Raw genomic sequence first — 12,844 nt, 5'->3', positions numbered from 1 at the left:
ACTGTACTTCAGAAATTCATTTAAAAAACAGAAGGGGTGTTCCTACAGAACAGGGCATCTCCCTCTTTGGCCATCCAGATGTTTAGAACTTTTAACTTCTAGCCTGCATCTGCAGAGATTCTGGGAATGGAAGTCCAAAATATCTGGAGAGCCAAAGGGAATGACTCACCACTGTGGACGAAAATGTGCCACTTCATTTTCCAGACACTCTCATGCTTCTGCTATCATAGATGGAGGCTTGAGGGGGGTAGATGGTGACAGTTCAAATCGCCTGCTGGCAGAAGAAGCTTCTGCCTATTTATAGATCCCTACAGTTGAAGCATGTTTGAATTAGGATTGTGTTGTTCATCAGATGATATTCCTTGTGCTGTCTTGGGCACTGAGAACAGATTTTCCTCCAACTTAAATAGACATGCCTCTATTAAAACCGACAGAATGTACTTGCCATGGCAGTCGCTGAGTGCTGTCTTAGTGCACAATGAAAAACATGGGATTTGTTACATCAACATCTGTGGTTTATCAAAATGCTATTGACTTAAGTAGCTGTCCTCCTTTCCTTTCAATGACTACCTGTAAAGTAGGATCTATTGTGTCTCGAGAGACAATGCTTTATCATATGTTTGATGTTATTTATGCCTGTGGGAATCCTATCATGTGGGATATGACAGCGTGCTTCCAACTGAAATGTGTTTTTCAGAAATGAAACAGGGGGTTTGTATTAAAGAAATGGATATTTGCAGCCGTCTGAGTGGGCTTGCTTTTTTTCTTCTTATTTTTAAACCTTCCGGAAATGGCTCTACTACTGGTCTCGCAGCCGAAAAATGGTTTTAGGACTATGTTGTTGTTGTTTTTTAAAAGGGTATTGTAAATCTCAACAAATGCAGCGTCAGCTGTCAGTAACATTTGCCTTCTGAAAATGGCAGCTTTAGAGCTCTCTGAAAGAAAACAGTGGAGACAGACAATTGGCCTGCATTCATGATGATGATAGAGAGGGAGCCATCAAGCTTATGGAAAACTGTTTAGAATCTCTTTCTCATAATTAAGCTGAGGTGCCGATGACGTTGGTGGAACCAATATCTGCAGCTTCTAGCAATGGAGCTTGCCCTATAGTTCAGCCGGGGGAAAACTCCTCCTCCTGATTAATCCCAGCCAACCCACTCCGTACTTCTTCCTTCTGTGTAAACAGTCCAGGAAGTGGTGTTGACTGTTCCCTTCTTCCTTAGTCAGTCTCTCAGCCCACCTTTATTTATTTATTTGTTTGTTTGATTTGTTTTTAGGCTGCCTTTTTCCCAATAAGGGGACCAAAGGTAGCTTAGAATATTTAAAAGATCAGAGTTAAAATATAAGAAGCATTAAAAAAAAACAATTAAGCTATACACTAATTTAAATAAATTAAATAATTAAAAGGCATTCAATATTAAAAACTATCTTAATTTTTAAAAAAGCATTCAAGGACTCAACCATGATTGTTTAGAGATGGGTCTTCAGCAAAGATGGGCATGAATTTAAAAAATGAATCACCTAGTTTGTCGATTCATATTTGTACGAATCAATGTCTCCTGATGAATACAAATCAATGAATTTTAGCGGGTTTTGATTCATCAGTTCATTTGGTGATAAAGGCCCCCCCCCCAGACACCTAAAGACACCAACATTGTAGGGAACTTTCACCCAGTTTGGTGAAGATTGGGTTTCAGACATTCAAGTTATACACCCACAAAGTGTGTCGTCCCCCACCAGGAAAGTGCCATTTAGAAGCTGGCTTGGAAGAAGCCCACTCTTCACCAAACTGGGAGATATTGTAGAGGAGAGTCATGGGAAGCTTCTCTGTGCTTTTGGATTCTCTAGGTACCTAAGGGTAACTTTCTGGGGGGTGGCTTTTGTAGGTTTATAACTTGTACATCTGAAACCCAAACTACACCAAACGTGCAGGGCTTCTAGAGGAGAGTTAGGGAAATCTTCTCTGAAAATCTAGTGTCTCTGGGTGCTTGGGGGTGCATTATATAGGGTTTTAAAGTTAATTAAATGAATTTGTGGATCAATTTGTTAATTCATCGGGAAAAATTGCAAATTCGTAATTTAATTTGTTCGCCTTGAGAAATCACGAACCAAAACAAATCACCATTTTTCTGATCTGTGCCCATCTCTAGTCCTCAGGATAAAAGGGAAAGGATAAACGGGAAGAGGCCAGCCTGCTCTCCTGAGGAAGAAAATTCCATAACCTGGGAGCTGGTGCAAAGAAGGCCCTCTTTCATGTCCCGATCAGCCCTGCCTATGCTGGCAATGGGACTGAGAAGAGAGCCTCCTGTAATGATTTTAAGCACTGAATAGGCTCATATGGGGAGATACAGCCGTAAGGGAGATACTGAACCCAAGCCATATAGGGCTTTATAGGTAATGATCAGCACTTTGAATTGAGACCCGAAACAGACTGGCAGCCAGTGCAGTTGTTGTAACAGAGGTGTTATAGGCTCCCTATAACTGGCCCCAGTCAGTAATCATCTTATGAAGATGAGCAGGGAAATCTTTCTCTATTAAGATGGATGATACCTCTCTCCCTCGAAGGTTCAGGAGGGTGCCCATAAAGTAACGATGGAAAGGAGGAAGGAGGTGAAACTAGAAGGAAAGAACTCCACCAAATATTAACTCTGGGTTCATCTTTTATTGGCCACATTCCCCTACAAATCCCAATAGGGAAGTAGCCACCAGAATGTGCAAGGGTGGACAGCCCGTGGCCTGGCGCTCCTTTCATGCTGGGGCAGAACTCTAGGGGAAAGAGAAGGGACTGAGGAAATGAAGAGTGAGACTGAGAGAGTAGAAGAACGAAATGAGAGAAAGAGAGTTGGAGGTAGAGGAAAAAGTCTGCCAGAAGGGAAGAAGGTATGTGGTCTCAAATTGCCTCTAAGAGAATTCAGGTCTTAGGAACAACAATGTTAGTTTCTGCTAGTACCACTACCCAAAGAGTTAGCTGCAATGTCTTACTCGGAAGCCTGTGTCGTTAAAATAAAATTGGCCATTTTTTTTTCTGCACACACATATTGTGTAGCTACCTCATCATTCTACCTAATGTAGGCAACAAGAAGGAAATGCACCTCGGGCGTGCAAAATGATCCACAGTGATACACAATCAGGAGAGAGGGAGAAAGTACATAATTCTGTTTGAGTTTAAACTAAACCTTTGCCCTTGTCAAAAAACTCCCAGAAAGTACAACAGGTTGGTGGATATATTGTGCAAGAAACAGCTAGCCAGGCAGGCCAGGGCCCTGAAAAGATAGTGACTTGAGATCAATTTTTTATGCCATTAAGTTTGTCACCGTTCCAGCTTGCCGTTCTCCAACCCCTTGGGAGGCACCATCACTCAATCCATTTAAATGAAGCAGTGCTAAAGGTGTGCTGAATTTTACAAGCTGGGGGCAGCTGACATTTTATTCTATATATATATGATAAAAGGTCAGCTGCCTCCAGATAGATAGATAGATAGATAGATAGATAGATAGATAGATAGATAGATAGATAGATAGATAGATAGATAGATAGATAGATAGATAGATAGATAGATAGATAGACGGATAGACGGATAGACGGATAGACGGACAGACGGACAGACGGACAGACGGACAGACGGACAGACAGACAGACAGACAGACAGACAGACACAGATGATGGATGGATCGATAGATAGATAAATCGATCACAAACAGGTGTGTTTTAAACCTGACTCCAACAGTCTGGATGATCATTGGCCTAAATGAACTTTCAATTTTTTGGAAGGGCACAGAATGTGATTTCTTCTGTGCTGTGATGATTGGTAAAGTTCATGTGGGACATTCCAAGGTTTACAAATATGTAACTCTCTGGTTTTCTTTTGCGGTGACTGAAGCAATCTGAAAGTTTGGACACATTTAGTGAAAACAAGAAGCAGCGCTTGGAGGAGACGCCCGCTTCGTGTCTGCTTCCGCCATGCATTTCTCCAATACCCAACCACAGACTAACCAATACTACTAAAGAGTAAGTTTTTTCCTTGTTGCTGATGCTGCCTTTTGTAATACAGTCATTCAGAATCCAGTGTCATGAGCAGATGTTTCCCTACTAAGGTTGCCAGGTCTTGGGCCATAGGATGAAAACTCAGGGAACTACTGCACCCCTTGAGAGAGAGAGCAAATCACAGTGAGAACAGCACTGAAGGAGAAAAAGAGCTTCATTTCATTGTGGTCAGTGCTGGAATGCCTTCCTCCTGTTCTCTGACTCACTCCCAAGTGGTGCCCATAGAGATCGGCACCAACTACCAGTTCAGCAGTTCCACATGGTTCATTTACCATATTTTTCTATGTATAAGACTATACTTTTGTCTGAAATATTTAGACTAAAAATTGATGGTCGTCTTATACACGGAAGTAAGCTGAGGAGAGAATAAAAACAAGTGGAGGGGAAAGCGGGGATCAAAGCGATCCTGCAGCACTTTGATCCCTTTCCCCCTACACTTGCTAAGCCCCACTTAGATTTTATAATGTTGGGTTAGAAAAGTGGGGGTGTCTTATATATGGGGGCATCTTACACACGGAAGAATACGGTACTGGCCCCACCACTGATCCGTGCCCTGCCCCCTCCAGCAGCACCCACTCGGAGGCAGTGCCCTGGCTTCCCTGCCCCACCTTCTCTGGGTGCTGCCTCCAAGTGGGTGCCCACTCCTAGGTAGCAGAATCCATCTGTGCAGACTGCTCTGAGTGGTTCACCATCCCATCAAAGTTTGGCAACTGTTGGTAGCAAAAGCTACATTTGTTCACATAAACCAAGCTGACTTCGTCTAGGTAATTTGTAGTGCTGCTAATAACTACGTACTTCATCAGGTACCCTGGGGGTGGGGGAATACCAGGAGTCTCCACCTCCTTCTTTTATCCTTTTGTTGATTTTAAAGGATTGAGCCGAGAAATAATTTCTCCTTCTCAAAGATAGGATAGTGGAGCAGTAATATTTATGTTTATGAAGTAATCCTTCAATTAATATATAATCCTTGGTTTTTAAACCCATTGTGAACTAAAGCCAGGTTGTTCCTAATCTCTCTTATATCTGTGTAATTGCTAACTCATCAGAGTGCAAATAAATGTACCTCGATTTACCCTGTTTAATACCTCCATTTCTCAAGTCAGAAAACGCACATATTGCATAGGGCTCTCGATGCATTTAGAATGAGGCAAATTGCCTCTGTCATTCCATCAAGTATATATGTTTATCTTTCTTCAACACTTACATCATCTATTTTTAAAAAAATCTCCTATTTCCTGCCTTCTTCAAGCCCTGGGGGTCTACCCCCAACCTGATGTTTCATAATTTGAGCTTGTTTTCTAGGTCATTAATTTGATTCCTTAGAGCTCTGGAGCCATTGCTATCCTTTGTTAAAATATAATTGTGTTCATCAATAGTTATTTCCCCTATGCTAGTTCACCATTCCCTTGGTCTCAGATGCTTCCAGTTGCCTAGTAAAAAAATAAAAATAAAAATTGACTTTCTTATTCGTTATGTTTAATTGAGACCATGGCCACATTGTGGCTTGTTATTAATACCCTCCAAGTTATCTAAGCCAATCCATTTTCATAACTTAAGCAATAAGAGAGGAATGTAGAAATTTAAGTGCCTGGGAAAACGTGTGATAGAGTGGCAGGAGGATTAGGCACAAAACAAAGAAAAAATATATAACTAATGGATGATAGGAAATTACTTCAGTGGAGTTATTATAAGAAAGCTAAAGATGACCGTTCTTTCACTTTGATTGGCAAGCTGGAAACAACATTTTAGAGAAGATGTAAGTATGAATTTTAGAGGGAGAGAGAGCCATCTTTTGAGGTGGGGAAAAAGGACGGTAAAAGTCTCATAAAACCCAACACTGAGCAAACTTTGTTGCAGCGTGGATGAAAACTTTTGGAGGGGGCATTCATTTTGGTGAGCATGTTTTTAAAAAACCCTTTTTCTCAGCCACAGCTGACTCCCCTATGTTGTTGGAGAAAGTTCCTGGGGAAAATGCATGTTTCGTGGATATATTTGTTCAGAAAATATGCATAGTTCCTGGAAATTTCCCCTTGCTTTTTTAAACTACAAGTTGATGTGGAAATGAGCTAAGAGTTTGGGGAAATCATGGGAGTTGTTTTCCAAGAGAGAGAGAGAGAGAGAGAGAGAGGAACTTTTCCAAGCAAAGGAGCAGCAATTCAGAGGTTGAGCAAGTAGTTTGCATCCAGAATTTCACAGGTTCAATTCTCAACATCTCCAAATAGGGCTAGGCTAAGGAAGGATCCAGCCTAAAGCCCTGGAGAATCGCTGCTGCCAGTCAGAGTTGACAATAGGGGGGTTTAGATGGACCAACCATCCAACTCAGAATTAGTTAACGTCCTGTATGCCTTTGATCTGCAGAATGGACTCAAGGTTGAGTACATATGAAACTGAGGGTACACAAAGACAGGGGAAGTTGCAGTGGCTTGGTTCAAGTTTAAAAGGTTCTTATCTTTTATCTCTCCCTAAAGTTATTCTTCTGTTCATAATGATCAATGTTTCTTTTCCCATGAGAAGGGTCCAGACGGGCCTTTGGATCACTCCAATTTGTCCCCCTTTTGATTAATGCCACTCCCCTTCCCATCCCCTTCCTCACCTTTTCTCACAGCCATCATTCAGCAGGCTATGCCAACTTTCCTTTTTTGTTGTTAAAAAAATAACTGATACAGCGCAACAGCAATGCATCTACCTAGCATGATACACATAATACCACCAATGTATCCCCTTTATCTAAAATAGCACTACATCAATAGGAAAATATTTTTAAAGAAATAAAATGGTAGAGTAGGTGAAAAATGAGGAGGAGGGGTTCTCTGTTGTCCTTTTCAATGCCATAACCCACCAAATATGCCACAGGGTTGTCACCTCTGATAACACCACCCACAGCTTTATTTGAGTGTGGATGGACCATCTGCATGGGCTACAGAACAGGATAATTAGGAGCGCTCTGAATTGTTACCCAAAATTGTAACCCTAGTTTTGGCTTTGCCAAAAAGGATTGAGATAGCTCTAAAAAGGGGCCGGATGGATCGCTGTAAGTCGAAACACGCGTGGATGCCATAATTTGATTTGAACCGAACAGCACCAAAAGCGATCCATATATTCCCATCTGGATGTGTCCTGACATATTGATGTGTTCGTCTCTGACTGGTAGCTGGTCTCTGAAGCTGCCATCAAGGGAGTTTCCCAGACTTAACTTGGAGAGATTGAACATTGAGCATGTGGCTGGCCACTATCCTACAGCCCCTCTCTTATCTCACTAGTCTTGTGAGATAATCTTGTGATCCCGAATATATATATTTTAGCTACATATTTGATAGATACAACATATTAGCGAGAATGGTAATGAAATTCTCATTTTGACAGCCATGGTTTTTATTTGCTAACGGCCACAATTAGGAGGTAACTGAAATAGATGCTCCTATCATTAGACCTGGGGAAGTGATGCACAGTATGGCCAGGTGAGGCTATTGAATTTCTCCCAATTGTGAAATCAAGCTGCTTTTGCTTAGCTTGTTCCTCTTTGATTTGTTGCTTTGAGGTATTGTAAATCTATAAATGCCTGACACTGACTTAAATTGACTAAGAGGGAGACATAAATTCTTGTTGACTTAATTTGCTATTGAAAATTTAAGTCAATAATCATGAAAAGTAAATGGCTGTGGAATGCAATATGAGTTGTCTAAGGAAAGATTAAAATTCAAGTAATCTTCATTGACTGGACTAGGACAGTAAGTAAAATAATACAAAAATGAATCCATGGCCAAATTAACATGTTAAGAAGTCAGCTGAGTCTGCTGGATTTTTTTTTTTTTAGCAGTCACGATTTAAACAATTCTTTTTATCCTCCAGTGGAGAAAGATATGTTTTCCAAGAGATGATGGCTAATCCTAGGTTATTGAAGGACATCTCACTGAAAGAGGTGGCTCATTCTGAGCAGAAGCCATACTCTTTCGAGAACCATGTTGGTCATTCCTGCTTCCCTTGCCATAGGCACAGGGGTGTTTGAACAAATTATGGAGGAGTCTGTCTGCTCTGGGTTTTCATCTGAACTTTATAGTAGCTGACTCGATAGTCCAGTGAACTAAGTATCTGGCTGTAGAGCCAGTAGTAGGGAGAGCCATTCCCTCATTGTGCCTACTGAGAGCAGAGCCATCCTATGTGGGCTTAGGCAAACTGCACAGCCCCTAGTCACGTCTGAAGAAAGAAATGGTACACCACTCCTAAGTATTCTCTACCTGGAAAATGCTGAAAAGGTTTGCCATGTCATAATTGACTTTATGGCACAGGATGATGATGATGATTTTATAGGAGCTATCCAAGGTAGTCATCATCATGTCCATTATTTCTCAGCTGAAAGTGGTTACAGACACCAGAAAGGATAAATTTTTAGAGAAAAGTCTCTAAAAGTCTGTCTGGGAAATTTCTGAAGACTTATGGGGGTTGTAGTCAGTAAATTCCGAAAACCCCATGCCTAACACTTCCCTCTTCACATGCTGACAACCATCCTCTGATGTGGATTCTTGCCTTGAGCAGGGGGTTGGACTCGATGGCCTTAGAGGCCCCTTCGAACTCCGTGATTCTGTGATTCTATGATTCTTTGACCAAAACTGATGGGCAATGTCCTGAACAGAGCTTGTGTTGAATCTATCCTGGTGATAATAATTGTTTGTTCTTCATTCCTTTTTTTTCCCCCTTTGGTTCCTTGGCAGCACCAGCTCCATTAAAAAGGCGACAAAGAAAAGGGATGAGAAGCTGTTTCCACCTCCACTGTCTCCTCTGCTTGATGAGGCAGCACCCGGCCGGAACAATGAGAACAGCTCCTTTGGCCAAGATAATGCCTTGACGATCCCTCTGCAAGCCAACGTCTGCTCTAAACACAGAAAAAGCGAGAACAAATCATCCTGCAATTCAAAGGGAAGCTGTGTAAGTTGCTAAAACAAGGTTGTTCAAGTCCAAATGACATGGTCCAAGACCACCGTCTTCTCAGAAAAAAAAAATCAACTTGAGTCAATTGAATGAGATTCCATTGATTCAGTGAGTTGGCTCTAATAGGGACTAGCGGTGAGATGGAGTCCACCATAGCAAGTTCTGGCATCAAAACATAAGGACCTGCCTTGTACTGAGACACATCATTGATCCAGTGTGGCCTATAGCAGTGGTCCCCAACCTTGGGCCTCCAGATGTTCTTCAACTTCAACTCATTTCTTAGAAAATATTCACATACAAACTCTGTACTCATATACTAGTTAATATTTCCTACAGGAATTAAATGGTTATAGGAAAGAAGATAGGAAACCTAAGTCTAGCTGACTAGCATGGCTGCTCTCTGCCTTGTGAGGATAAAAGCAATATATCTCCTCCCCAGGGAGGGTTGAGAATGTGAGGAAAAGAAGGAAGTGACGTCAGCAAGCCTAAGAGTACGAATCTAGGTTGAAGAAAGAATTCAGAGCAAGAAAAAAACCATGTAGGAGAGTCAAGGGGCCTCCTCATGATCTGCCTGCTTCCTCCCCTACAAACACTTGCATCTTCAATGTAAGCTGAGTTGTACCCTATCACCTCCACAGAGCTGGAGAGGTTGAAGAAGAAAATTCTTCATCTCTTTTTCACTGAACTACCATCTCTCCCCTCATAATCGCCCTCTCCACTCCTTCAATAGCCTCTCCAACCAACACTACATAACATCATTCCAAGGATGGAAGCTTGTGAGAGAAAATGGTGGCCTCCATTTAGCTGCCCTCATTTTTTCTCCTGAGAACCTGACCTGAAACATCATGATATATTTCATATATAATTTCATGATATATACCACATCATGATATATTTCTGCTTGGAGTGGAGAACCTGAGGTGGGAGATGTGAGGACCGTGTCCGAGAGACCACCAGGAGCAGTGACTTTCTCTCCCCTCATTCGTTTCACCCTGTGCATCCCCTTCCCTTGGTTTGATTGTTTAACTCCTGTATCACCCTTAAACTCACCCAGTCTCATCTGATTTGGGACACTAAGCAGGTTCAGGCCCAGTAAATACTCAAGTGGGAGATCAACCAATAGGACTAGAAAAGGATCCTGCCCAAACCCATGAAGTTCAGTTGCTGCCAGTCAGACTTGAGAGTTTTGACATAGGTGGACCGAAGGTCTGGTTCAATATAAGGTAGGTCCCATTGCTCTTACTCTACAGCACAGTTTCTCCCTCATCTTTTTTTTTGACTTTGGATGCCAACAGATCACCCTGAATACACTGATTCTGTCTGATTTCAGAAGGCCTAGCTAACTTTTGGATGATGGACCACCAAAGAATACCAGGGATCTCCCAGTAGGGTGGGTGCAACTCATAGATGACAAGTCTGGGAGAGATGAACCAAACATCCTATTCAGTCTCAAGCAACTTCCTGTTTCTATCACCTATAAATCTTTATGGCCTATGAAAGGAGGCAGTACCTGCATTGTTGTTTTCCCCTCTCATGCTTGTCCTCAGTCCCAGCCTTAATCATTGGAGGCGATGAGTTTTCACTTGCCATCCCCCTTATTTTAATAAGCAAGCAGTGCTACAAGGCACCCATGCTGACATTACACCTTTCTGGAACGGAGTGTTAGAGAAGCTGTGCGTGTGTGCAATATGTCGTTGGTGGTGCTTAATTAATCTACGGAGCTTGACTTATGACACCGAGTCCATGAGATGCAAAATATGTGCCTGGATTTTAATTTCAAGAACACCAATGTGTATTAGGTGACATGCAAAGGTATTATTAGTATGAACGCTGAAGCAGCTAATTAAAATCATTTTCCACACAGGAGGAAGAGTCCCTCAGCAGGGCCCCCAACACTCTGCTCGACACCAGCCATCTAGACAATGACATCTGGTCTACAGTTCCTGCTTTTCCCGATGGGGATTCTGAGCCAAGAAGACCTAAAATAACGTTCGATGACATGTAGGTAACAAACTTAAAAGCTATGTGGTCATTTCTGGTCCAGACTTCAAAATGTTAGAGATTTATAATTCTCTAGATTTGATTACAAATCCTCTAACAAGAAGAAAAAGAAGGGGGCACCTATAACTGTACTGGGTTTTACAAATTAAGTGTATTCCTAGACTGTCTTCTGCAGGATACAAGGAGATCAGTTTTTCGTCTTGAGATGTGTAGAATTGTATACCGTTGCAAAGATCCGGGTGTTGCATGTTGTTGTTTTTATGCACCATCAAGTCACTTCAGATTTCTGCTGACCCTCCTAGGATACGTGAGACATTCAAGGATTGATTTACTTTGCCACACCATGGTCAAGCATAGATTCAAATTTACATTTCCTGAGTCCCAGCTTGACACTCTATTAGCTACACGACACTGCCTGGCTGTTATGGGATGCCTGGGAAATTATTGGTGGGTTGATACTTTAAAAGGGGTTTTTGGACTACATCTCCTTTGATCACTTTTGTGTGCACCGCATAATTCTGATGGGATAGACCCAAGTGACTGGAAGGTCATAAGTCCCAGAACCCTGCATGAAATAGACCTCCTGGACAAAATGAAGCCATTAGTCCCAAGTAAATTAGACTCATCGAATCAATGGAATTTGTGCTAAGTGTTGACCCAATAAGTTGCAGTCATTCAAGGTCTATTTTTAATCTCTCTGCTAGTTGACCATCACTGCATGTTTATGCTCCTGTGTTCCATAGCCCCAGGTGGCCACTTAGTTTTCACCTCCAATCCTGAACCCATATCTTGAAGGAATCCCACTCCTTAAGGCCCAGGATGCCCTACAGACTCAAAACGTGGCACATGAACTGTTCTTCCACAGCATCTGGCTCAGGAAGATGCAGATTGTACTCCAAAGAATAGTCACCTTGAAAAGGGAGTTCATGGAAGTGTGTTATAGTGCCCAGTTTGCATTATATATATTAACTATTGCTGTAGGCCTAACTGAGATTTTTTTATATTTTTTCTCCTCTCTCCCAGCAGCTGCTATTTAAGAACTAGACATTCATACAGTTAGTGTTGTATCTTGTCTGGCCCTTGGTTAAGGTTCTTTCAGTGAAGACAGGCGATGTCAATGTTGCAGGGCAATGAACCTGCTCCAAGTTTCATTCAAATATTAAGGGAGCTGTTCAAGGTGCTAAACCTATTTAGAATAAGGCTCAACACCACAAATGAGTTCTGTAAAAAATGCAAGTTAAAATCCGGAGCAGATTTCTGGGCCCCATGACACTTGAATAGCCAGCTTCCACTGGAGTCTTTCCTTACCTATTTAGATGCCTTCAAATAAACCAGCAGGTACCAACCCCTGGAACATTCAGGATGTAAAACAAGGGTGCTACTTCGTATTAATGGCCCCCTCTCCTCAGCTGTACATGTAGGTGAGATTTAGCTTAATTAACATCTCTAACAGCACATAGTTTTCTTTTCAGTATTGGCATAGATTTGTGCATCGTTTATACTTAAGCAGGTTTGGCTTTGTGCAACCCCAGTATCACCTTGCTGGCTTTCTCATTCCTCTAGGATAGTGGTTCCCAACCTTGGGTCTCCAGATGTTCTAGGACTAAAACTCCCAGAAGCCTTCACCATTAGCTGCTCACCAAGATTTCTGGCAGTTGTAGTCCAAAACAACCTGGGGACCCGAGGTTTGGGAACTGCTGCTCTATATTATCTCTGCAGATTATTAATATTTACATTTTAGCTTTTTTTATTATTATTAATGAAACTCTGTTATTTTTAATGACTTTGGACTGCGTCTCATTTCCTCCTGTACAGCAACCTTTAATAATGCCCTTGGCATTCCTGGTTTGCCCAGTTAGACACTTTGCAAACA

The 12,844-nt window shown here is 41.8% G+C and overlaps 1 protein-coding gene across 2 annotated transcripts in view; it reads left to right on the top strand.

Annotated features, from left to right (window-relative positions):
- Positions 1-12,844, top strand: part of AFF2 (ALF transcription elongation factor 2) — a 413,936-nt gene that overhangs the window by 364,553 nt on the left and 36,539 nt on the right. For both annotated transcript variants that reach the window (XM_078380609.1, XM_072981115.2), the window contains 3 exons: positions 3,881-4,008; positions 8,754-8,967; positions 10,835-10,971. In XM_078380609.1, the coding sequence (XP_078236735.1) occupies positions 3,881-4,008; positions 8,754-8,967; positions 10,835-10,971 (479 nt within the window). The remainder of the gene's footprint in view (positions 1-3,880; positions 4,009-8,753; positions 8,968-10,834; positions 10,972-12,844) is intronic.

This window comes from Pogona vitticeps, chromosome 11, assembly GCF_051106095.1.
Source record: "Pogona vitticeps strain Pit_001003342236 chromosome 11, PviZW2.1, whole genome shotgun sequence".
Lineage (NCBI taxonomy): Eukaryota > Metazoa > Chordata > Lepidosauria > Squamata > Agamidae > Pogona > Pogona vitticeps.
The sequence above is the reverse complement of the archived record's forward strand: the minus strand, read 5'-3'. Positions and strand labels throughout refer to the sequence as shown.